Genomic DNA, 26,989 nt, shown 5'->3' on the forward strand with positions numbered 1-26,989 from the left:
TCAACACAGACTAGACAACTTTTTGTTTTCTTACCGCACAACTCCTCACACTTTTACGGGAAGGACACCCGCGGAATTATTCCTGCGAAGGAAACTGCGGACCAGGTTGTCGTTGCTACGGCCAGACACTCGAAATGAAATGGTTGTGAGGAGGGAGAAAATGAAAACTCTGGCGGACAAGCGAAGAGGTCGGCCCCGAGTGTTTGCTATGGGTGACAGTGTGTTGGTGCGTTCTGTGCGCGGTGATGTGGTGAAATGGTGGCTTGGCAGAGTGACGCGTGTCAAGTCTCCGTCAACCTATTTGGTGTGCGTCGGAAACAAAGTGAGGTTCGTGCACGCTGACCATCTGCGACCATCCTGCGTTGAATCGACCAATCATCCAGACAACCACCCTGAATGCGAACTGCCTCATGCACCTGACGTGGTCCCTGCTGCACTTACAACGGAACGCCTTGCCGAGCCGGCTACACGTGCCACGGTAGCGTCGTCGGCCAGCAATGAAGAAGCGGTCCCTTTGCGGAGGAGCAACAGGGAACGACGACCACCGGACCGTTTGACCTACGATAGTTTTTAGAATTGTGCAGGGAGGGAGTGTCGTGTTGCGATCGCGTTATCAGCGCAGCGGTTGGCTAGCAGCGCGTGCGCAGCAGCGACGCTTTGTGTATAAATTGGCGCACCCGGCTTGGGTGCGCGTCCTTCAGTTGTGAGGCTGCCAGTGCGCGCCTCGGGAAATAAAGCAACGTTTTCCACGCTTGCCCGGATGCCGGTTACTACAGTGGACTGCTTATAATACCGCCGGATGGCACTCAACACAGCCTACATGTAAAGAAGTGGCATAGGATAGATAGGATAGCCCTTCACCCTCGCCAGTTGATCTGCTAGTGTTCTAGGATTTCATTCATGGTTTTTATTTCCCTGGCCTTTGCTCCAGTGCCTTCTGCCTCCTCTAACCCGGCTTGGCCACAAAACTATTTTGGTTATGTATTTTCGTAGACAAGTTTCATATTTACTCTCGTGTTTAGCCAGATATGGCGACACTCGGTCACTATGACGAAATTGTGACGTCATGCGGGGCAGAAGCCACTGCGGAGGGGATCTGCCTTGTGCACCACGCGTGGCACGAGACGCTGCCTATTTTTCACTCCACGTGAGATGAAAAGAGGAATTTACAAATTCTTCCCGGCTAAAATAACAATGTACAACCTTTCCTATTCCTTTATGCGGTTTTTAAATGACGAGTTAAAACCGATGGAGTTGTTCGGAAACGTATGGTAGTGTACATTTAGACCCGTTCAGCAGGGCTTATCCCCAGAAGTTCCAAAATGGCAAAGGAATTTGTTTTAAATGCACCCCCGCGCGCATTCCCTGCAATGCCGGGAATGTACAAATGGGCATGCAAACACAGCCAAGCGCGCACGGCAATACACGCACGCAGGAAAAACGTATCCCCCAGTTGACTGCTTTCGCTGAAAAAAAAAGAAAAAAAAAACATTCCATATCATCTATGGTGTAATGGTGTACCAATGAGTCTAAGAAAGTATATGCTTGCGTGCGTGCATAATTGTCGCACAGATATGAAAATAAGTCTGGGAATTGAACTTACGTGCTGCCTACATAGCCGACCTCCGTCCCAATAGTCTGCCGATGAAGATTTGTACCGAGCGGGATATATGCAAGCGCCAGGAGGCGAAATTATTAAGCGCTCCTGCTCCTCCCCAAAAAGTTTATTGTGGCTTCAAACCTTTTTTCGTAGTAAAGAAAAAAAGTGAATTCAGCAAAAACCACGTATGCACATCAGTTCCACGTAACATATAAAAAACAGGTGCCAGTTCCATGCCCCGTTCATTATTTACGATGTGAAATGTAAAAGGTGCAGTGTAATACAATGCATTCATATAAATGAATATAGCACGAATACACACATGCGCGCCGCTCGCGTGCGCCAGTGCTCGAAAGAACGAGTCACGAGCTTAATCCATGGCAGCGCAACCAGTTCCAAGAACGGCGTGTCCCTGCTCCTCCTAAGCTGTAACGCCATCAACGTTGGTCGTGTTTCCTAAACTTATGCCACCCTGTTTTTTGTCGGCGGTAAAGACAAGCGCGCCAATGGTGTTCATGGAGACGAAGATGACCATCACCGCGGCGCACTTCAAAAACAGGCCGTAGACAACCTGAAAAACAAAAACAAAACAATTGCCACGGTCAACCAAGTTTGTCGAGTGCTAGCTCGGTTTTAGCGCCGAGAACGCTCAGTGAAAGCGAACGCGAAGTGAATTGGAATTGCAGCCAGCGCCCCCTTGTATCATTTTGTCTCAGTTTGTCTCTTCCCTTGGAACGAACGAGTGACTAGATGCTTTCACTGCGCAACCGAACGAGGCGCTGTATCAACTTTGGCTGAACTTCAAGGTTAAGTCACCCGAAAGAGCTCTTCTTTTAAATGCAGAGCATTTCTTTAACTCACGATGTCACCCGTTCTAGGCGTCCGTAGTAGTCCGCATCGCTCGCCTCGACATGCCCGGCTCAGACGTTTCGCTATCGGCGTGATCAACATTCGATAGCGCGCCAAGGCACGTTTCAATGACACTCTCTCCCCTCTCTCGGACTCAACGTGCGCCGAGGCTGCCAATTTTACTGCTGACGAGCGCTCTCTCGTCAGCAGTTGCCACAAGTGCAACAACATTAACGTAACGCAAACTACTTAACCTCGTGCGCCCCCGGAAATTCTCTGCATTTGATCCTGCCCCTCGCGAGGGGGATGCATCACTGCGTCGCCATGCGAATAGTTTGCCACGCTTTAGTTTCCGTTCCGTATCTCCCCGCTGCGGCCGTGGAGAGAAGGCGGCCGGCCGCGACTCTCGCCACCGCGGCGCTGCGGTTGCGAGTTGCGCTAGGAAAGCGAGCGTCGTCTGCTAGCGGGGAGCGGACCGCGTTCCGCTCGGCATCTCCGGTCCTTAATGTCAATTTTTTTTGGTTTGAACCTGGAGTAGTAGAGCTTTCGATCTAAAATGGTGTAGCAACGTAGACTGATACATAAGGCTACAAAGCGAAGAACTTGGCGTCTAACAGCTGCCCCATAGATGAATGACGCTACTAAGGTGCGTCTGAGGTACGCGGTTACGATTTTCTGTGGGGTCTGAGCAGAATCATTTGAATTTCCCCACTTTTACACTTACGTTGCGAACACTTTACGTTACCATAAGCGGCGGATCAAAGTACCAGAAACTGTTGCTCAATGAATCTGGGGACACGTACCACAAACATACAAGAAAAGCAAACTGTGAAACCACTTAAAATGTCACAGCTGTAGATAAGGACTTGAGCGGCATTTACTAGGTGTTGGCAAAAGGGTTTTTCTTCAAAATATCGACTGTTTGTGAGTTTCGTAATCCTTCCCATGGCGTCTGTCATTTTTCTCCACTACGCCTGCCCCCTTTACTGATGGCCATGCTAGAGTAATTCTACGTTTGAAAATGAACGGAAGAAACTGTGTCACTCGCCTCCGGGAAGATAATTTCAAAGGCGCCGCTATTCAATCTGTATATACGTAGCACGCGATACATGCAAGAAATGACGGTGCACTCATTGAGATACACCCCAATTTTTTCCCCTTCCCTCTTTTTTTTTTTTTTTTGTTGCACGTCATTCTTTTGCGTTCGTCTTTTTATTTTAACATCGGTCGCTGCTGACAGCAGCGCCACCACATCGTTTATCACGTCATGTTGTGAAATAGCTCTACAAGGCATAATACGGAAACGATGCAGGGCCAGGACAAGTAAAGCGGCAAATTTACACAGGTGGCAAAACACGTTAGAAATGGGCACAGTTTTTTTCCCCGGGTGACTTTCGTCTGACAATGCCGGCCGTCCAGGTAACTTCTTTTGTTTGAGGACGCCTGAAAGTTTTCGGCGTGTTATTCCGAAGCGGAATGCTGGACGTGAAAAGTGCTCACCATCTGGAGGCACTTGACGTTCAAGTACTCGCGGAAGATGAGGATCGGCAGTGAGACGGGCATTATCACGTTTATGGAGGCCGCCATGCTCACAGGGACGACGAAGTGCGATATCGGCGCGTCGGTCACCACAGCCTGCGTATGCATGCACAGCTCGCTTGGTTGTCGAGGAGGTCGGAGGCGCGCTAGCGCCCATGGCAGAACAGTTACCAATGACGCATACGTAGCAAGGCCATGTACGGGCTTACTTGGAAACGCACAAGCTTATTGGCAATCCTAGCCAAACGTAACCAAACTTAACCTAACCTAACCAACGCAACTTAAACCAGCAAAATGTAATCTAACGGAACCTAATCTAATTTAACCTAACTTAACCTAATATCCTTGTCACACGGGCACTTCCAATCGCGATTGAGTCGATCCGGATCGAGCTCAATCCGGATCGGCCACTGCGACACGACAGTTTCAATCGCAATCGAGCCCGATCCCGCTCGAACTCAATCGTGGTCTCCCCAAGCACGATTGAGGTTTCCAAGAGCATTCGGGCGAAAGCGGCGATACTCTCGTCTCCGCTGACTAATGGCACAGAAGTTGACAACTTCAACTAACGCCGGAAATTGTATCAAATAACTTGACTCCAATAAGCGTGCGGTAACAATTATATAGTTACGTATACCTAAGACTGCGCAAAGTTACCAGACACAGGCCGCGAAGTACATTTTTGGCGCCGTCTGGCGTACGTCAGTGCAACGGGCGAAACTACTCAAACACGATTGAAACGTGCCGTGCAGCACCGGCGGTGCGTCGAGCGCGCTAGAAAAGTCAATCGCGCTTCGCTTCAATCCGAATTTAAAGTGCCCGTGTGACAGGGGTATAACCTAACCTTATCTAATTTAAAGCTATAATGTATTGTGCGATGGTATTTCATTTCTAACTCATGCGTAACTTAGAAGGTTAGTGCAGTGTTCACTGAGCAAACCCGTTCGCGACTCATTTCAAGAAGAAGAAGGGCAAGGCCACCTGATTGTCGTTTTCAATGCCCCCTGGAATTTCACCGATCAAACAGCCGGTGAGCGGCACAACTGTTGTCGGAAACGCCTTCAACCTGGGTCCTCTGCTATATTTCTATACACGACTTGTTCGCTGCTTCTACCTTCGCAGCTGAAGTTAGGTCATGACTTAGGCGAGAGACGAGCATACGTCTTGTGGTAAGCTTCACAGCTCGTGCTACGGTGACGCGTGCTTCCCAAATACAACAAACCCTGATTATAATAACAATCTAGGGTCAAAAAAGCTATTTTTCTTATATGCAATACCACGTTAAAAGCGGGTATCACCTTATCTATGTGCACTGCAGTGGAGACCAAGAAACACTTCAAAGTGTTTCAACTAAGCGAGCGGGCTAACGAGGGATACGGGCCTGTCTAACCTACAATTAGAACTTTAGGTTGCATTGGTACAATGGAATCAATAGAGGCCAGGGCGCTACGGCATAGAACCGGGCTGGTCGTCCCCTTTAAAGGGGCCACGAAAAGAAAATACAACTTTGCTGAGTTGCCAACCTTTGGTAACTTACTCAGCTCTATTCAAGCTACAAAAAACGCTCGATGCTCTTTACCAGAAAAAAACGTACGAAATGTTGAAAAACGTTCAAATTTCGCGCTATTGTGGCGTAATTAACGTATGAGTTACGTAATATGGGCCACCCCCAAAATACAGTTATCGGTATGTTAACCGCGTCCGATCAAACGGAAATAGAGGTCCCACTACAACGGCCCAGTCATGTTTCTTGGCCGTGGTTTACCTCGGCGGCCGCCAATCACATGGACAAGATTCTGTGACGTCATAGAAAAATCGCCAGAAAGGGGCTGAGGAGTCGCCACTTCTTCTTGTGTTTTCCTTAATATCTCCATCTTTTTTTGAAGTTTGCGATAAGATTGGTATCATTGTTAAGAGGACAAAGCAGTGTTTTCAAGAAACCGAAGTTGTATATTGTCTTAACGACCACTTTAAAATCAATTGTCTTAGCCCGGCATTGATTACTTCATGTGTGCACTGCAGCTCTGTAGCAGCCCTGAAGCCACAGCTTGCCGTTACCTAACTAGTCTCCCTATCTCGCCAACGGCTGCCCTGAAACCCAGTGAACTGAAAAGGACATGCATCACAATGTCATGCAGTCAACAAAGGTGGTCGTCTATAGTTGTCAAGGAGAAAACGGCCGCTCACCACACGTACCACCTCGGGCATCAAGATGTCGGCGAGCGTGTCACCCACGACCACTTCAGACAGTAGTGCTGCCAGGCTGACCAGAATGAACTGGTTGCCCTTGACCGAACGCCCAGCCCAGAAATCGTCGTCCAGCTTATGCAGGATCGTCTCAACCAGCCGAAATTGCTGCGAATCACCGACGGTCCGTTTTATCTTTACCCGCCCAAACTCGGGCAACCATTCAAATACACTCTGTATAAACCACTACAGATGTGTAGTCAGAAGTTACCAAGAAGCAAATTTTGCGTGAAAAAATGTACAGGCTTGCCTCGTCGTTCAACCTATCCAATTGCGAAGTATTTAAATGTTGGAAGCGTTTGATGGTTATAATTTTGTAAGGAGTGATAAATCGCCGGTGCCAGCATTTGTAAACGTCCGCTGAAAGGACGACATATAAGGAGAGTCTACGCAGTATTCTCTTGATAGGTACTACCCCGGTATCACTCTTGTGACCCCCTGATGTACACAAAAAGAAGCGTGTATGCAATTTAGGGCTACTGTACTAAGACATCGAATTAAGCGTTCTCGTCACGTGGCAGAAAATTCGTAAATGGCCGGAGTTTACACCAAGAATCAGCCCCGCTGCGCCTCTTTACACGGTTGGGTTACCGAAATGTTGTTTAAGCGAAGCCTTTTATGCCTCACTTGTGCCGTGGTTTCGACAAAACGTACCGGAGGAAAGTCAACTTGCACAATAGATTTCCACAAATTATTTTAAGCGAAGCTTTTTATTCCTCACTTGTGCAAAGGTTTCGACAAAACGCACTGCAGGAAAGTCAACTTACACAATATTTTTCCGCAAAAGCACATCAAGCGCCTCAGAAGAAAAATAAAATGCTTCCCATGGTCGGAATCGAACACGGGTCCCTCGCGTTATGAACACGACGTTTATCCGATCCCGCCATTCCGACACGGTTCGCGCAATTAGAATTCGGACTTTTACTGACTCAAGTTGCAAGCGAGAAAGCATCGCGTTTCATCCATCTTTACCTTAAAACAGGCGGTTAGATTTTTTTTGTTTCTGATCGCTTTGCGTAAACTTGTATTCCGATTACGTGGCCTTGGCTAGCACTAAACTTATTTCAATGTACATGAAATACATGTTCATACGTAAAACAATTGAATCCCAATGGCAAAGAGCGAAGTGCGGTGTAGAGGCGCTGCATACCTGGACGACCTTGGCGAGCGCCATTACGGAGCCCAGCATGAAGATGACGTTCCAAGGCATACGAACAGCGATGCAACGCCAACAGAGCATGCGCTGGCCCCAGCACTTGCGCAGCGTCGACGCGGGCATGATGCTCATCGCCACAACCAAGCCGCTCAAAAGGGGGCCCTGAAGGAACCTGCATTAGGAGTGGGTAGACCGGGCGGCGTTGTTGCGACTTGATTAAAACTTGGACGCGTGTCTGCGGCTTCGCTGCGAATGTCGTTGAAAGACGACCCTCTTCTACCGCCCCTCCCACGCAACTGCCTGCCCACCACAAGAAAGCTTGCCTTTTGGGGTGCAGAAGCAGGTAGGCGACCGGTATTGCGATGAGCCAGTAGATGAGCAGGGTCTCACTCAGCCTGTAAAATTTGAGGGGAAAACTGAACGCTTGTAGGAGAAAAGCTGGTGCTCGCTCTCGTTGAAAAAGAACACGTCGTGCAGTACTATCGCTTACGTGCGCCTCTTCATGTTGCGAAGGCGAGCCCGCGCGCACCTGGCCATGTCCTCGTGCGTCTGCTCTTCGATTTCTTCATCGCTGCGCACACACGGTTCAGAGATGTGCATCAAAACTTCGGAAGCTCCTACATCGACCCATTGAAGCTGTTCACGGGTACTTTTATTTCCCAGCTTTATAAACCGCTTCAACAGCGACGAGCTCGTGTACTGGTACTCAGCGCCACGCTGTGCGATAAACAATCGAACCGCATTGCCCACAGGAATGAGCGCCGTTTGGCTATTGGCTGCTGCGTGCATCACGCACGCGTCAAACAGCGGGCGAATAGCAGAAAACCGCGCCAGGGACGCTATTTCACAAAACCCGAGCTAGCTTGCTCTCGAGTTAACAGCTTCTAGAGTTAAAGAAGTGGTGACGGTAGAGAATCCGTAAACCTCGAGTGAAACCGGCGTAATCGCGAAGAGCACGCTTGACATTACCATCGCGCCCAGTTGAAGCCACTCACGTCGAAGAAGCGAATATTGTGCACAAATCCGCGTGCAGCGCCGTCTGCAGTCGGGGTGCAATATGCACTTCGTTGCGTAAAGCAAACACCTCGATATTTATTTTAAAACTCCTGCCTGGCCCCAGTCTTCTTTCGAAGCACCGCCCTTTAAAAGCGGCGCGGAGCGGCTCCGTTTTTCTCGGCGTTCTGTTATTCCACTGAATTGTGTTTGCTAACTGGTTTGAGGGTGGCTCCAGTGCAGCTCAGCGCAAGGCCCATCCAAGTAAGCGAAGAGTTCACTTTAGCGAAAGGAACGCTCACTTCTCCGGAGTCTGTCAATAGTGGCCGACTCCGTTTACGTGCGGACGGCGGACGAAGCATCAGCAATCGCCCCACTTCAGCGTGTGATGAGCGTGTTTGGACATTGACGAGTGCATTTTTGACGTTGAAGTCATGTCATCTGTCATCGATTGTGTTTTTATTGTGTATGACGACGGCTTCCATGGGAAAATTTTGTCGTCTTCGCCGTTCCCATCGTCCTTACCGAACGCTTCAGAGACTGGCAGAATTGACTGACGGTAGCCAGAAGACTTCGTTCGTTGATTGTTTTCCGCTAAGCTTTGTTACTGGTCTGATTTGACGGGTGTGTAAGCGACATGATGGTAACCGCCGTTAATTGCCAATATAACCTTAGTATTGGTGAACTTGAAGGGCACTGCCAGAGAGGGACTCTGGCCCTACTAAGCATAAAACTTCCTGTAACCACACAATTCTAGCCTGCTTGCCGCCATTATTTCCATGGATGGCTGTGTAAGCGAGGTTGCAAGTCGACGATATAGAGAAACAACTGGATACGGATACCACTTGATCGTTCATAGCTCCCGCTATTCTCAGCGCTATTCAAATGTCTTATGGAAGCCTATGTTGGGGGCGAAGCTTTTTGTATAGGCAAGGCATTACGAAGGCGGGTAGAGGCCTGTTTCAGAGATCTGCTGAACAGATGAGATTGAAAAAATGCCTGCATCCCGACTGTTGGTTTCTAGCGATTCCAAATTCGACCCGTTGGCTTCAACGTGTGAATGAACCGGAATCAATACGACCGCTAAAGAAGGCACCTAGAAGGCAATGCTACATGCTAGACCTTAAGAGAACAACGTCTTGAATGGTGGCGTCTATCAAGCGTCCCGACAACAAATAAAAAAGATGAAAATTAAAAGCCCACCCGTTTGGTGTTACTACACCGTCTCACGAAAGTACGAGACATAAACTTGAGGGGGCTTTACTGTTGTAGTTGTAATGGTCTGAAGGTTACCGCTATTACGGTGAAGCTGTGTATGGCTAGGTTGTGACCTAAACCCGCATCCGTCGACAGAGCCTCGCAGAAAAAAGCATTAGTCTCCTGAGCTAAGCAGTACACCGGGCCATTGCGGACAGCCATAACTCTCTGCCAACCACCCCCACTAACTATATATATATACGCCCCAACTCCTGCTAAGATACAACGATATCCTCTCTCACTACCGACTATCCCGCCAACAGTTTCCTCCCCAACATAAACAACTCACCAAAGAAGAAGGAGTTATACTTCGCCAGCTCCAAACTAACACCTTACCCCACAACACGCTCTGGCACAAAATATTCCCTACCCAATACTCCCCTAAGTGCATCTTCTTCCCCACATCAGGAACACTATACCACATAGTGTGGGCATGCCCGAACATCCCAGGCCTCCCTCCCAATCCCAACCCTATCCCTTCACATTAGGCGGCGGCGCTGACCAGCTCCCACCCCTGCTCTCAGATTCGGATGGTGAATATGGCATGGAAGGCCGGCTACAGCCAGGGAGTCCTGGACTGAGTACACCCCTCACTGGCCCGGAGTGAATGCACTCAACGGATGGGATAAATGAAGTTTTTCCTCCTCCTGAGCTGGTGTAAAATTCTTTGGAAAAAATTAAAGCCGTTGCACTGAAGCGAAAGCTGTCTGAAGTGCAGAGCAGTGATTCGCCATAATGGGCTCTTGCGCCGCTATCCGCTCACTCTTAACACCCATCCCGCTCTTCGCCGCCCTGTCTCATTCCTCTCCTGCTGAATTCAACGGAAGTTTGTCTAATGAATTTCAAATTTCGCGCCTTCGGAGTGCTCGCGCGCCCGCTGCCTAAAACTGCGCCAGTGGGAGTTCTCTTCTTTTTGTGCTTGCTTTTCCCCACGCGCGTGCCGCTGATGCACTGCCACTTTTTTCTCGCTTACTATCGCAAAAACCAGCCCAATGAGCATTCCTAACTAAATGAACGCGGGTGCTGCCGGTTAATTACGTATATGTGGCTCAAATGTACCTGCAGTTTTCTTTGCGCTACAAAACGGGGAGATGTATCACAAGCGGCAGCGGTTGGCGGGTTTCGAACACTTATGACTATATAAAACGCTTGGCTTTTGAAGCCACTGTGGGACGACAGAACGCTGTGTGGCTCTACTTGGGTCTAGTACCCGCCGCGGTGGCTCAGTGGCTAAGGCGTTGCGCTGCTGAGCACGAGGTCGCGGGTTCGATTCCCGGCCGCGGTGGCCGCTTTTCTGATGGAGGCGAAAAGCAAAAACGCCCGAGTGTGCGAGATTTCGGCGCACGTTAAAGATCCCCAGGTGCTCGAAATTAATCCGGAGCCCTCCACTACGGCGCGCCTCATCGCCTGCGTTGCGTCGGCGCGTTAAACACCACAATCAATCACTTGGGTCTAGCGAGCGAGCTACGACGACAAGGCGCGGCCCTAAAGTGCTCTGCACTTACAAAACGTACGTTGATGTAAACCGCACGCGTGCGCGTGCGCACGCAGCCATACGCGCACAAATGGGCGTTCCACCCGTCTGCGAAGAGCAGCTTTTCCCGTACAAGAGACTATAAGTACGAAAGACTAGAGAGCAATCAGGGAACTCGAACGTCTAGTGCCAAACGCCCCTAAAGTGCTCTGCACTTAAAAAGTATACTGCGATTGGTGGCTAAGACGGCTTTATCATTACGCCCAGTTCCATTCGCTTGCCATAATTAGTTCACAGCACGGTGTAAGAATAGTTGTTCACAGTGAAGTTGTATACGTTACAGCATTCCCACCTGCCTCCAATACATGGGCGTCTCCAGAGGGAGCATGGTTACAGAAAACGGCTGTCTCTCTTGTTTTATCGAAACCATCCCGAAACGAGCGGAAATTAGCCATTATACGACTTGACATTACGACGAACATCTATTTTTCGTGATAACGTCGTTCACTGCGAAGTGATAAATATTGTATTCCCATCAGCACCATTACAGCTTCACTGGCCTTCTATGTTCACAGTGGTGAAAGGGCTGAAATATATATAAAAAAAAAAAGCGAACGTTAGAGGGGCCGCGAACTAAAAATACGTTTTGTTCAATGTAAATACTGCCTTTTCCAGACAACAATGATACCAATATTACTGAAAACTTCAAGTAAATAATCTCGATATTCAAGAAGTGGTGATTCCACAGCCACTTTCTGGCTATTTTCTATGACGTCACACAATCTTGTTGGTGCGACTGGCGGCCGCCGGCCAAAGCCACCGCCGCGAAACATGACCAGTCGACTGTATCGGGTCTTCTAATTCTATTTCATCGTATCGCGGAAATGCTGACGGGCAGTTAGCATGCTAATGACTAATTACGTCACTCTTGCCGATGACGCTTCACGGTAGCAAAACATTTGAAGGTTTTCAAAATTTATTGCATTTTTCCTTTCGAAACAGCTTCCTTGTGGATGGAATAGACCTAGTTCCCCTGTCACACGGGCACTTTCAATCGCAATAGATTCGATCCGGATTGAGCTCAATCCGGATAGGGCACTGCTACACCCCAGTTTCAATCGCGATCGAGCCCGAACCCGCTCGAACTAAATCCTAGTTCCCAAGCGCGATTGAGGCTTCCAAGCGCGATCGGACGAAAGCGGTGATATACTCGTCCCTGCAAACTAACGGCACAGAAGGTGACAATTTAAACTACCGCCACAAATTGTATCAAAAAGCGACCCAAATAATCGTGCGCCGTGTAGTAGGAGCGGCGCGTCGAACGCGCTCGAAAAGTCAATCGCGCTTCGCTCAATCCGGATTTAAAGGCTAGTTTTTCCAGATCGAACAAAATTGTAGATTGTCGTCACGACCGCCTTTTAAAATGGCCGGAAAGTTACCCCGACTTCCCGTTCTCCGACCCCATAAAGGGACCCTCCTCACCAGCTGCCCAGGAAGGCGAAGTAGGCGTAGGCCCAGCAGACGAGGCAGCACGACAGGGACACGGGCAGCGCCACTACCAACCACTTCCACCAGTTCACCGGGCACTGGCCGCTGTTGCTGTGTTGGTACCAGACAAAAAAAAAAAAGAAATGCAGTTGGGTTATTTTTTGTGCATGGAAACACGAAATACAACTACTAAAGCAAGGTTCCCAAGTTCACGAGTGATACGCAAAAGGCCCTTCCCAACTATTTGCTCGATGGCGAAACAAGTATCGGCAAAGCGTGTGTGTTAATGGCCGAAAGCAAACCGATGTTCAGAAGCGAGGATTCGTTGTGCGCGGTCTCCTCTGAGACGACAACCCATTATGGCAGAAAACGAAATCGATATAGCGTGACTAAAACACAGCTACAGGTGGGAAGTGTCACTGTTTTGGCGTACACCGGCCCTTTCAGAAGTGTTGGATAAAGGTCAGAAATGCAGGAAAATAAGTTCGTTCTGACGGTATTGCGGCAGTTAAGTCCTCGGTAGTGGAAATCCGCTTAAAAACAGGCGACGCTTAAAACTTGTCGCACCTCACTAAGATAAGCTCTACTTAACCTAAAAACATGTTACTTTCAGAGTTGGAATTCTATAGTATCAATAAAATGCGCCAAAATGCTCGAAATGCATGATTTCACCTCGCCGCAGAAAACGAAACTAGAATTCTGCTCCATAAAGCATTACTGAAAACTGGCCCCCCTCTCCCCCCCCTCCCCCCCCCCCCCCAAAAAAAAAAAAAAACTGTGTGCGGTGAAAGTATACGCTTCACTTATATAATGAAAATGTGATCTTCCACCGCGGTGGCTCAGTGACTACGGCCTTGTGCTACTATGCCCAAGGACGCAGGTTCGATTGCTGGCCGCGGCGGCCGCTTTTCTGATGGAAACGAAAAGCGAAAACGGCCGCGTGTTCGCGGCTTTGTCACGCGTTAAAGATTCCTAACTGGTCAAAATTAATCCCGAAACCTCCACTACGGAGCGCCTCATCACCTGTGTAGCGTCGGCGCGTTAAACCTCACAATCAATCAATCAATCAATCAATCAATCAATCAATCAATCAATCAATCAATCAATCAATCAATCAATCAACTAATCAATAGATCGATCAATTGATAGATCGATCGATCAATCGATCATTAAATCGATCAATCAATCAATCATTAAATCTATCGCTCGATCAATCAATCATTAAATCAATCAATCAATCAATCAAAAGGTGTTCTTCACTTTCTCTTCACACCGCCAGTAGACTCCTTCCGAGAGCGCTAACTTTTCAAAGACAGCGACAACATGATGCAGCCACAGTTCGTGCTCACCAGTCTAGGCTGTGCAGGACTGCGCTGTGCGTAGGCACCGCAGTGAAGCTCAGCAGATTGCCAAATATGGCCGTATAACTGGTACCCGCGATGAACGCAGGCCGCAGCGCCAGGATCAGTCTGCAGACGCCAGCGCATGCGCAAGGTAAACACCCCAATCACATTGCCTTTTTCATACGAAATCTGTGAGTGCATCAAAACGCCTCCACGATCGGAAGGCAACGTCCTTCTACAAGAGCGATGAAAGTGTTGAGCAGTGCGGACAGTTTTTTAAGGGGAGTTGCTTGGGTGAGTTGGCATAACATGATGAATCTGGAAAGTGCGAACTAGCGACGGGGACAACGGGAAGAAGACCACGACAATAAGCGCTTCCCCCGTCGTTTGTCGAGCTTTCCAGCAACAGTTTTTCAGCCAGCATTTATTTTGATATCCACACCCCTGCAAAGCTTGAAAAACTCCGACATTACCATGGTCACTGGATAGAATTCAGAGTAATTCGAAGCGGCCATGGACTTGCTGAAATCGCGATGTAACGCAAAAGATAGCGCACCCGTGATATTTTATGTAGGTACGCGAACGTATTGTGAAGCCAATTCGTGGAGTAAGGAGGGCAGAATTACTTGCCGTAGTAAAAACCACGGCGGCAACAGTAGTTGCCGCCCTGTTGTTACCCTTGGCACCCTGTCTAAATGACATCGGCTCTTTTGGGAGTAACGAAGCCCTGTCTATTGCGTTTGGAGTAGCGTTGACGTGTTTAGTTGACCAAAAAAAAAAAAAAAGCCTGAGATTTACCTTGTACCGCTTCATCTACCACTAGTAATTTGATCAGAGACCACTTTGCTGCACTGCGGTGTTTCGTCACAAATTTTGTTAAGGCTACGCTGACCGTTGCTAGATCCCTCAGTGCACCGTTCCAAGCACCCAGTATGCACGCCTGCCATCGGGGACGTTGTTAAATGGGCACGCTCGTGAAAACAATAGCATTTATGTTTGTAGAGTGATTTTTATAGCCTGAGCAAGTATGTAATTTATGTGTGGGTGGTTAGAGGAGTGAAAAGGGGTATGCGATAAGCATTTATACTTACGCTCTCAAGCGAACTGACGACGACAGCTGTTCGTAGTCGAAGTTAACTGAAACAACAACAAAAACATCAGTGCCTTTCCTTCTACTCTGCGAAGAAGGATGACCAGTGAAGCTTTGCGCAATCCAAGCAGTGCACGACACAAAACGCGTTTCTTTGTTATTTTCGAGTGAGCATACCACCTAGCCAATTAGCCGAATGTAACATGGAAGGACTACAGCGAACATTATTCTGGCGGACAAACATGGGGCTAATAATGATGATAAAGTTCGAGCCCGACTGAGACAACAACAAGAGAAAGACGACGGGACAAGCGCTCACTCGCAACTGGGTTTTATTTGAAGCGCCGTCTTGTTAATATTCGTGTCTAAGCACTAGAAGCATGCCCGAAGGGGAAAAATGGAGAAAAAATGGAAGATGGCTACAGCCAAAGTGAATCTCCCAAGAAATGAAACTCACTGGCACGCAGAAGCACAGATGTGTCGCTGACGCAGTGGTCCCGATTTTCCGTAGTATAAAAGCTTCTAAGAGCTCTCTGGCGCCTACATTATCGCTCCTGCCGAGAATTTGAATCTGCTCGAAAAAAGGTCTACATTTGGTCAGCAAAGGTACGGAAGCTCTGCACAACTCACAATGCGCGGGTAAATGGGCGCGCGTGTTACTGTTTAGTGAAGAATTGTGCGCGCGAGCCGTGTCATTCACGCATCTGCCTGTCTGGCCGATATAGGCTTCCCCGCATGAAATATACTACTATGATGTTACAGGGCACAAAACGCTTGGCATGCTCCTTTCCGCACTTTTTTTCTTTTGAGCTTGCCAGAAATTTGCGCTGAAAGGCGGCCAAGATTTTGTGGAGGGGGAAAAACCACAGACACTTTGTATACCTTTCTTGCCCCGTCATCAGGTGTGCATAACCCTATGTATATAAAGTGTAGTATATATTAAGATAGTAATACAGTTGAACCTCATTACAACGAACACTTATATAGCGAATTAACGGCTATAGCGAAGCTAATACAATCTTTGGTTGGTCACGCTTGATTTCAATGACATTTCTTATTTTACTGGCCTCGAGGACATACCGTGGCGCCACCTACGAGTGACGTCACTTGTAGGACGCCAGGTCGTGTTGTCTGCTACAACACATTTCCTGTGCGTATGCGACCCCGCGTTTTTTTTTTTTTTTTTTTGTGGTCACCGTTTCTCCCCTCCTTGTGGATTTGACGCAAATTACCAAATAATGTGGTCAGCAGACCGAAAAATCCGGGAAAGCAATCAGCGACTAGCTTGTTCCCGGCGACATCGCTGCGTTGAGGTAGTTGCTACATCGCGACCTACAGCTCTCACGCAGCCAGCTAACGCAAAGGGCGATGCAACTGATGCCGAGAAAAGTACGCTGTTAATTCATTATGAAATACTTGTGACGGGACATGTACAAGATTGTGTTTGCACGGAAACACCTTGTAACAGCGACAGAAACACGTCGCTCACTTCTGTTCTCACCGCGCCTACTGCTCGCATTGCCTGGTAAATTAATTATTACGCGAGAGCGGTGATCGGATTGCTTCGCCGCATATGGTTCAAAGTACTGCTGTGATCTGAAGGTGAACTTAGCCGAAAATACCGATATTAATAATCTCCCCTCCCAAGAAACGGAGACGAAACAAGAAGTCCCAGAAAAGATCGACTACGAGGAACAACGAAAATCTGTTCGACTCGGATAATGTGGCGGAGTTTGTTAAAGTGCAGTTCAATATTAAGAAAAACTTCTGTTTTCCAGTAAATGAACTCTTCAACAAAGGGAACACGAATGCTGGCAGGCGTCTGTTAAGAAAGAATGATGGAGCAGCTGCCAGCGCCTTTCCTCTCCTGAACCTCCTTTGGAGGTCGCTAAGCCCTTCAGTTTCGCTGTTTAGGTTGGAGTAATGATTGCTTCAATGCTCGTTGAAGCAATCATTGCAGAGGGCGAGAGAGAGACCCCGATAACATTATTTCGAGGGCAAGGGCCCCTAGTTTATGACTGTAGCCTTGCTGCCGGTTAGGCCGGGTCCTCCGGTTAGCTCTGGTCATCCAGGCTAGGCCTCTCAATTTCGTCGGCTTCATGCGTTCGTACACCCGCCCAATTTTTTACCAATATCATGGGAGCGTCCACCGTTCCGTCGGTCAGCGCCGTATGATGGAGTGGTACGACAAACTCAGCGAGAGTAACCGCATGCGCATTAAGCGAAGGCCGCTGCTGTCGTCTTCTGCAAGGCTGTTTTAAGAACAGACAGCCACCCCCGTTTTTTTATTCGCTTGTCACACTGCCCTCCAACCCGCCGTTAACGGGGCGAAAGGGCAAGTGAAAGCCAGTGGTAACAGCAGTACGGGGTGCACTGTCTGCTATTGGAGCAGCCTAGCAGACGACGGCAGCAGCGGCCTTCGCTTAGTGCGCATGCGGTTACTCTCGCCGAGTTTGTCGTATTGCTCCATCATACGGCGCTGATCGACAGAACGGTCGATGCTCCCGTGATATTGGTAAAAAATTGGGCTGGTGTACATCCGTTTGGACATCGGCTCTCAGATTAAGGTGTAACGAAAACAGACGGGATGACATCTTTTCTCACCTCTTTGACCCTCTCTTTGAAACCAATGTATCCCTGCTATCCCCGCATTCGTATATTGATCCCGAGCTCGCTCCCAGTATTTGCTGCATTTAAAGCGTCCCGGCTGAAGACACACAAGTGTGTCCATGGGTTTCCCTCACGGCACTCGCCATGGGTGCTGTTTTGGAAACCAGCAGATCGCTTCCCACACCTAGAGCAAATCTTCGATATAACTAAGTCCCTTGGGGAAGAAACTGTCTTCGTCATAAGCGATACTTCGTTGAAAGCGAGGGTGAATTTCCCTCTATGCAGTGTTGTGAGGACGATAAAACACTCCAGATTAAGCGAGATTTCGAATAATCGGCATCGTCATAGCGACGGTTTATTGTTAATTAGGCTGCGACTCGGCACAACGCTTCATTACTCAAGCATGGGGCGTGCTCACAGAGGCTGGAGGCTCCTTCTCCGGCCGGCGTGTCGGAGAAGACGGGCTGAAGGCCGAGGACGGTGCGGCGGCCAGCGGCTGCGTGATCCGGGCGCCCCGTGTTCCCATCTTCGTCCCTGCCGGGGGCGCCTGACAGATGCGGGCCACTAGGGGTACTCGCGGGCAACTCGTCGTCGTCGTCCATCGAGCTGGGAGAGCACCGTGTGCTGTCGTGCCAGCTCAGCGTGGCGTTCAGCTGGAGCGAGACGTTCCTCCGAGAAGCCTTGAGTACTCCGCGCACCTCCGCAGACCCCGGCGGCGAGATCTCCGGGACGGAAGGCCCGGAGGCCCGTCTCATCCTCAGTTCGTGCAGGTCCTCTATGCTCCTGTCGTGCACCCGTTGAAGCACCTGACCCAGGAAAAAAAAGCCTATTTTTTACGAGAAAAAAAAAACTGGCAAAGCTTGCACTTTGTCGCGCAAAGCTTGAACCACATCAAAGCTGCAGGATTTCTTTATACGTGAACACTGAAGCACACAACACCACGAATTTGTACAAGCTTGAAATTGTTTATTTACATGTTCCGTCCTTCCTATCCGCTGTGCTAGAAGTTGCCATCGCCATATGCATCGATATCGTCGTGTTCCTCATGCCAAGCATCACATGCGCAGTGGCGGTTGACGACAGCTGCGACGCAGCACCGGTGCGTGCGCATGCGCGGCATTCCTGGAGTCGCATCGGGAATCCGTGGAGCAGGTGCCGCGCCAGCTGTGGCGTGTTGGTTGCTAGGCAACGCAAGGCGCCCCTGGGAGCTCTGGCCTTTTTTAAACGCGGAGCGTTTCTTAGTCGCACGATGTCCCTCGACCGTCGGAGGCGGCGTCCACACGCTCACTGCGCATGCGCGTCGCGGCGAGGCACAGGTGCGCGTCTCTCCCCCATACCCTCCTCGCTCTCAACAACAGGTGCAGCGTTGTTGTCCGTCTGCACCCCTCCCCCTACACTATATAAAAAAATAATAGTTATCGGCGCCTGGTTTCGATCCCACGACCCTGTGGGCGGAACGCGAGGTACATGGTGCTCTTCCCACTGCGCCACAAAACCGACACAGAATCAAAGGCTACGAACGCGCCTTATATCCTTGACTCATTCAAACTACGCCAAGAAGCTGCTGATACAACGCATTCACTACCACCAACTCCCCAAACACTAAACATTAACTTACAACAACCTACTCCTTGCCTTCACTTCTAGCGTCCCAAAAAAAAAAGAAAAATTGGGCCCATCTCACCACGAGGGGGGACTCGAGTCGCAAAATCACGAAAGTAATAATATACGAAAGAAATAATAATAATTAATAGTAATAAGCAATAATAGTTAACACATTCACTACCACCCCACCACCACCCCCCAAACACTAACGTTAACGCAATACACCCACCCCCTACGCGACGCATTTACTCGAGTCCCCCCTCGTGGGGAGATGGGCCCAATTTTTTTTTTTTTCGATAAAGCCACAGCGTAAGCCTGGGACGATCGGCGGCCTCCGCGAGGCCCGCGCTCACGAGTGCTCTGCATTTTCTTGGTATTTTTAACGTGTTACGCGTCGCACATTACGGCCAGCTATAACACCTCCGCTCTTAAAAGATGGTTACGACACGAAACCTCTGACCGTGTCGGAACAGCGCAATCGGAGAGGCGTCGGCTTAATAACGCGAGGGGCACAGGTTGAATTCAGACGTGTGGAAGCCTTTATTTTTCTTTTGAGACGCTTGATTTGCTTTTTGCTTATCACCATCACCTTCGTTTCGCGAAGCTCATTGTGGGAAGTTGGCTTTCCTGCAGTGAAATTTGGCACGACATTAAACGTCATCCGTGAGACTTAGAAAGCCTCGCTACAAAAAGATGAGCAGTCACTACTAAACACGGGATCGGAACTCCAGCGAATGCTGTTAGCGGACCGCTCGGGGAAACGACTTCTGAGGGACGTTCACCTGGGCAACTCTGCGGGGTTGGCTTACCCTAATTCTCCGCGAAAAACGTCGGATGGTTTCCTATTTTCGGTACGCTTTAAACAAAGGCCTCATGACTAAATCACAGATACATTCCCATAAGCAGACGTCTACACGACGAATGAGAATGTCCTCAACTGAGTTTTAAACCAAGGAAATGCGAACAATAAATACGTTACATTTCCGATGTTTATTTTTGTACCTTAAGCCGGCTTGGCATTTCTGAAGCATAACAGATGCATAAGCCTTGTCCTGCATAGTGGCCACATTAAACGCTTCAGCAGTTGGTTTCTTTTCGAGAACAACTGCAACGAACGGTGTTAACACTCCACTGCATGCATGAACGCACGCTGCTTAAACCGTGCCAGTTGAGCGATTCACGGAACGTTTTAACAGCGGAGATTCATTCGCACGCCTTCAGGCGTCGGCAAAAGTAAACTGGTGCTAGGCTTACTGGGCCTGCGCTTAAAACTGGGTGTTTTCACACGTTAAATCGCAAGTTGCTTGTCTCAAGCCCTGCGCACTGCGCGGATTAATGTCTGCGCGTAGACGTTACCTCGATCACGTTATGGCCGGATTCCTCCGCTTCACAGAGGGACTCGACGCTGTGATCGACGGCGTCCGATTTGCCCTTGCTACCGACTTCGGACAAGGTGTGGGAAGGTTCTGCGTCAGCAGCAGCGCTCTTCGTGGACCGGACCGACATCGGCGGCCCGCCGTCTATCAGCAGTCCCCGAAAGGCGCCACCCATCACTTGCGAAGCCCACGTGGCGTATTCTCCTGCATTGCGCGCGTCGCCTCGGCTTTGAGCGGAGTGGTAAGCTTCCGATCTGAGTGACTTTTGCGGCGTCCCGCTGTGAGAAGACGGCGTGAAGGGGGACGTGGCTGGTGTTAGCAAAGAGGACGCAGTATCGAGAGAGTGCGCAGGCTCCGGCCCCTCGTCGGTTGCAGCTTCATAGCGCGAGTCATCTCTTCGTTCCACGTACCGTTTAGCGCCCGGTTTTTCCGGGGCTTCGGTCACTTCCAGCAATGGCTGCATCGCAGACGGGGTCGAAGCACTGCGTGCCCTAACTTTAGTGGGCTTTCCAGCAGCCTTAGTTTCCTCCCGCTTGGTCCGCACTCTGTTCGTGCGGGTGATGGCGCCTTCGTCAGCTTTTCCCGTTGACGTGACGGTCGGTGAAGTTGGCGTAGCGGAAAAGTTGTCCGCGGCATCGCCGTCTTTGGGTTTTGTCCCGACCGTTGGTTCTCCTAGCGCAGACCTGGAGCTCGACTTGAGGATGGATGAGGGCTGCTTTGGGCCAGTGGCCGAGCGTATCGTTCTGCAAGGCAGCCTGCAAGCCCACACCCTGCCTGTGGAAGTCCTGTCGAAAGGGTCGAAGAAAGTCTTCCGTGAATGCCTCCTTGAGACCTGCGCAGCAAAGTATGTTGACGAACGTGAGTCTCCGCCCGCCGCGTGCTAAAATTGCCTGCTGATGGCATATCAGCTGTCTATCGGGCATGCTCGCCATAGTTGTGAGCAGCCGTTGCGTCTTTGTAGTCTCCTGAGTGATTTTATATCCGAAGCATACGGGAGCATGCAGCCACGGTGTGGCGTCGTCCATTTTTAATTCCGGGGGGGGGGGGGGGGGAGGGGGGGCTTTTATATCCTTCCCGTGTATACCAGTACTGAGCTGGAACGATAACTGAAGTCAGATATGCCAGCTGGGAGCACTCTGTCAGCCGCGTCTTATTCTTGTACGCAGTGACCTAGGCAGTGACTATGCCATAGTACTGCTACCTATTTATTCCCAAGACTGCTCTCGCGCCTACATTAAGAGCACGCCCCTTAAAGGACCATGCAGTCAAAACATAGGTTTGGTTCATTCGAATAATTGCCTCATTAAAATCGTACTCACATCACTTTTAACGTAAACTCCGCTGAAATAAGCTATATATTTAGGAAAAAAGGGAATGGCCATGCGACTCACTAGCCTATTTCCCGCACTATAACATAGACGTCATATGCAAAGTCGAGCGGTTGGCTGAGTCCGGTTACGCAGGTCTTAGAAAGCATGCAGTGTGATGCATATTCATTGTATATCAGTACAAATGGCGGGGTAAAAATGGTAGTTACGAAAGTACACGTAAACGTATAAGTACTGCCAGGGCGTACTGCTGTTGGTACTGCGCGCACTATGCTTGTTATATTTACACAGCAGTGCGGGGCTTTGTGGTTGTCTAACACGACACTGGCCGGTACGTGGAACCCAAGTCATGTCACCACTGTTAAAGACCAAATAATTTTTAGACAACGGAGACATACGAGCACAGGCGTTATACGTCTTTGGTCGATGTGTTTAGCGCCTGTCCTTGTCGGTCACGTTGTCTCAATATACTTTGCTCCAAACGGTGTTTGCTCATAGAATGCCACTTGTGCCTGAAAATATTTTGCACTGAATGGTGGACGATCATTTAGTACGAACTTGCCCGGGCCCAATCGCTATCAAGGTGTGCAGCCATATTAGCCTCGCTCTAAGAAAGGCAGGAGCACAAAGTGGCTTAGTGCATACCAGCTTCGCCCTGTCCAAGCGGTGGTCCTCCTGCCACTCCGGGTGAAGCTTGTAGTGGCGCACGATCGAGCTGCAGCCGGACCCCGCGCTGACCACCGTCGTGTCGCTGGCCACGGAGACGCTGCGGGCTCGCCTTTCGACGACCTTGGCGGCGATTTGCGGCCAGCGTGGTCGCTGCAGGTTCTCGATCATGTTCTGCGACGACGTGGTGGGCGGCGCGCGGATGCCACTCCGCTGGTCGGCGCCGATGATCTCCTTGCCGGTGGTGACGACAAAGCGCTCGATGAGCACGATGCCGAAGACCACGATGAACGAGCTGGGAAGGAAGAGGCTGAAAACCAGCACCGCCAGCTGGACGAAGAGGAAGAGCGGCTGCATGTGCAGCGCGCAACGGTGCAGCGCGTGCAGGCACATCCTCCAGAACAGCGTCGTCTCGTCGCCCACGATGGCGACGGCGAAGAGCAGCCATGCTTCCAGCACGCGCGGCTGCGGGACCAGAACATAGGCCTCGTCGGACGGCAGGAAAGCGCGACTAAGCATGCAGCCCATTAATGTTGAAACGAAACAATGGCTCAGGTTTAGCACTTCTAAGCCTAGTTATCACAAGCAAAAGCGCAGGCTAATACAGAGAGTTTGTTTCGTGCAAGTTTGCCGTTATTTTTGACTTCACAGCCTCTCGTCTAGGTGTATCTACTGGATAATTGGATTCAGCCTCTCGCTTGCGCTGAGGGGCAGGCGCAGGCAGCCCGGTGAGCGCGCCACCGATGGCGAGACTGAGGGCTCAAGCAACATCAAAGCAGGCGTTAAACCCTCGCCTAATCACGTGGTTGGCTTGCGTAGAAGCGCTCGCATAGATGGCACAGCCGGCGCTGAGCGATCTAGCGCAGGCAAAGTAGCCCTTTCACCATTGCCTAGTCACGTGGTGCCGCAGCAGGGAGGTTCCGAGCGAACAAAGCGGTAAGGAAAGCGGAGCTTGGAGGCCGGCGGCTGACGGTCAGTTGCGACGCGAAGAATTACCTTTACAAATGTGGCGTGGTGTAGCTTTCGCTCCAAAATGAGCCATTTGTCCCATTAGGAACTATGATCGTCCCAAAATAAGAGTGAATAACTATGCAAGACAATTACGCCAACCTCTTCCACATACTGTCGTCCACTATGCTTCCTGTACAGCTACCGCCCTATTCATTGGAAAACGCAGTAGCCGCTGTGTTAAGGAATATGCCCCGGCATAGTGCATATTTCGGCGTGCTCTACACGTCTTGACAATACGCTGTCAGCGGGGCAGTCTCTTTCTGTGTGGCGATTCACATTCGCGCAGAATGACAGACAAAGATTCACGAGGTGTGGCACTTAGCGCCCTCGTGCTAAAATGTTTCTCAAAATAAGATAATATCCAAAAAGAACCGTCTAGAAAATTTAAATGTGACAGATGTAACAGCAAATACGTAACAGCAAACTATAACACCACATAGAAAACTTCCATTGAGTCTCCTACAGAGAGCAGTGTATATGGCTGTCATGTCTTCCCCCAAAAGGCATCCAACTGGCCACAGGCACGGGTGCTCTCACCTCCAGGTCAAATATGTTCAACAGTAGCCCGCGATGTATCGAACTCTAAGCAGCCAATATTGGAAACAAGCAATAAGGAGAATAAGTGCTCGTAACTGGTTCTGAAAGTTTCGTTAGGAAAGTAAATGGAGGTGTAAACTGACCAAAATCCATTTCTTAGTATTAACACGAAAATTATACATAGTTGGGCGCGTGAAACCATGCAGTAACGAGAGCAATTTTGAAGCCACATTTTCTGGTATAGCTCGAGCTCCCTTCCCCCACCTCCCGCCGTGATACTGCAAGCCACGTTCTCTCATCGACAATCATCAAACCCTGGAAGCGGCTCACCAACTGTGAACAAAAAAGGGAGCACGTGGTTTATTTGGCTAGGGTCAATGCAAGTGTAACAGCGGAACTTTGTGCGCCTGTGCACAAGTCAAACTTCTTTGCTCATTGGTTCAGGTTACCCCTGGTACACAGGCTACAGCGCATACGTACGCCGAGATATTCTGCGGCCATCGTGTCCGTTGTGCAAATCCCCGTTAGCGGCACCAGCAGGATGGGAAGCATCGCTGCAACCGCGGGCGGTATCAAGGCCCCCATGAGACACACCAGGGTCACCAGGACGCAGTAGATGCCCACGCCCTCCTGCGGCCCCCAAAAAGAACTGTATACTGCAATTGCGGCAGCGGAGGGACACCTTTCCTGGAAACAAGTGCTGGAGTGAGTTGCAAGCGTTCGCCAGCCACAACAATATTTCGGAAGAAGCATAAACAAGTTCAAGTACATTCAAGTGCAAGCATACAAGTTCAAGCGGGTGAGTCTACGACCAGTTTGGCGACTTGAGTTCCATTAAAACCGTGGCCAAACTTCGCCCCCACAACAGCCCGCAATCCTCCGCAAAACGTGAAATCACTCTTCCGTCTGACATCTTCGCGGTGGCTTTTTCGTCAGTGCTGCACGTTCGCGAGTTCAAGAGCGATTACCCGAGAAACGCCGTCCTGGTGTATATCAGTTGTCCACGGGTGCCGCCGGCTTCATCGAGCAAAGTGCAAACCTCACAAGCTGATCCACCCGCTGAATAAATTGTTCTTAGACTGACTTGCGCAGATACTGATGCTTCACTAAATGATGAAAAGAGGCTCATCCGAGCCTCTTTTCAGCCAACCGACGAACAAGGCCTTCTGGTGTCCTACACCTCGTTAGAAGAAACCACGCCAACAGCGCACGGAATCCGTGCCAGCCGAGGATTCCCCGGCGTCATCAGTCTCAAGTACGTGAAAACAAGGCACCTTACTAAGTGAGCCTCTGCCCTCACTAGTAACCTCCACCGCCTACCGTCTTGGCAGCCCCAGTGGCAGCTTCTCCGCCTGGCCTCCTCGTCCCAGTGCAGCTCCGACCTGCTGAGAGAACATGGTAGCACGACAGGGACCACCATTGTATCCTCGCTCTCATTAGTCCGTGCGGGCGGTGACAACACCATTAGCAAAGAAAACGTTCGACTAGCGAAACTGGCCTCATCTCAACACGACGACCCTGGTTACAGACGACCCAACCGCTCCACATTACCCCTCCTTATCGCACCCCATCTATTTGATGAACCAACCTTCACGCCTCTTCAAGTCTTCAAGCATCACACTTCGTGCGCAGCCTCACGAAAACTCACAATAAGTCCGCCTGCGATGTTAGACGACCGGAAACACGCCGAAACAAAAGCAGTAGTCATTGGCTATGCATGTCCCCAACTGAAACTACCACTTCCCACGCGCAGTCCCTTCCCGATTTCTTTATACGTTTCCCAGGCACCGGACACGTACACAAGTTCCGCTCACGCTACCTGAAAGCTTGTTTTCTTGCTGCTGAAGTCAATCCAAGAAAGGCCGCATGCTGGATACAATTTACCACAGCATTCTGATGAGCCGTTCTACAATAACGACACTGTGCATTACTCCAGCAACACTCCAGCTACCGTCGTTGTGTACATTTAGCGTTGCGTCTTTCGCACAGCTGTCTATCTTGACGTTGAAACTCGCGCCAGAACTTTCAACGAGTTTTCAAGAACAACGAATTTCAACAACAAAATAGAAGTTTTGTTCATTAGAAAGACTACCTTATCCACATGACAACGACACCAATTTTATCGCAAGCTCCAAACAAATAGTCGAGATATTAAAGAAAACACGTGAAGCAGTGGTGATAAGGAAATAGCCATTTCCTGGGTATATCATTACGACATCATCGAATGTTGTTTGTGCGATAGGAGGCCGCTGACTTAAGCCACCACGAAGAAACATGACTAGGCGATTGTAGTGGAGTTTCTATTTCCAAGTGACTGTATCATTTGCATGCTAAGTTGCAGTTAACATAACGAAAAATATGTTTTAGTGCTGGTCCCCAATACGTCACAGCTGCCCACATGACATCATTGCAGCACGAAATTTCAAAGTTTTTGAATACTTTTTGCATTTTTTTATTAAAATCACATTGCAAGGCAGGAATGGAGCTGAGTGAGTTACCAAAGGCTAGTGCCCTTAAATTAAAAAAAAATCTATTTTGCCCTAATGGCCCTTCTAATGGCACCCACACGGCTATGTACGTACATCTACCTATTCAAAATACGTTTACTGCTTCTCTACATTGCGATAAAGAACCCAGCGTGATTTTTGTGACCCGAGTAAATTTGCGGGAGGCTGGTGAATGCAAAGTTGATCTTAGCGTCAGCCACAGTACCGTATTCCCGAAGACGAAAGGCAGCAGGTAGATGGGCATCAGGAATTGAAGGCATTCGGTGAAACCGCGTTCCCGGCGTGGTTGCTCGGGCTCTTGCGTGCTGGTGGC

At 49.6% G+C, this 26,989-nt stretch overlaps 1 protein-coding gene across 1 annotated transcript; it reads right to left on the bottom strand.

The window, feature by feature from the left end:
• Nucleotides 1-1,538: 1,538 nt before the first annotated feature.
• LOC144146217 (uncharacterized) lies at nucleotides 1,539-26,989 on the bottom strand. The gene is made up of 14 exons (XM_077678181.1): nucleotides 26,882-26,989; nucleotides 24,650-24,799; nucleotides 22,601-23,086; nucleotides 20,608-21,459; nucleotides 18,065-18,452; nucleotides 15,038-15,083; nucleotides 13,953-14,072; nucleotides 12,598-12,714; nucleotides 7,882-7,962; nucleotides 7,715-7,786; nucleotides 7,386-7,563; nucleotides 6,176-6,343; nucleotides 3,950-4,084; nucleotides 1,539-2,171 (listed from the first exon to the last, which is right to left on the bottom strand). The coding sequence occupies exons 1-14, from the start codon at nucleotides 26,918-26,920 to the stop codon at nucleotides 2,022-2,024; spliced, it is 2,982 nt and encodes a 993-aa protein (XP_077534307.1). The 5' UTR covers nucleotides 26,921-26,989; the 3' UTR covers nucleotides 1,539-2,021.

This window comes from Haemaphysalis longicornis, unplaced genomic scaffold (genome assembly GCF_048455015.1).
Source record: "Haemaphysalis longicornis isolate Haplotype H1 unplaced genomic scaffold, Haemaphysalis longicornis Haplotype H1 scaffold_7, whole genome shotgun sequence".
Taxonomy (NCBI): Eukaryota; Metazoa; Arthropoda; class Arachnida; order Ixodida; family Ixodidae; genus Haemaphysalis; species Haemaphysalis longicornis.

What these genes read in the sequence shown, in the direction of transcription:
- LOC144146217 (XM_077678181.1), bottom strand. Translation starts at nt 26,920, where the DNA reads ATGCCCATCTACCTGCTGCCTTTCGTCTTCGGGAATACG. An exon ending in TGGCCGCAGAATATCTCGGC is followed by an intron (nt 23,087 to 24,649) that starts GTACGTATGCGC and finishes CTGGTCCCGCAG; the next exon opens with CCGCGCGTGCTGGAAGCATG. An exon ending in CGCTCGCCAAGGTCGTCCAG is followed by an intron (nt 6,344 to 7,385) that starts GTATGCAGCGCC and finishes GGTGATTCGCAG; the next exon opens with CAATTTCGGCTGGTTGAGAC.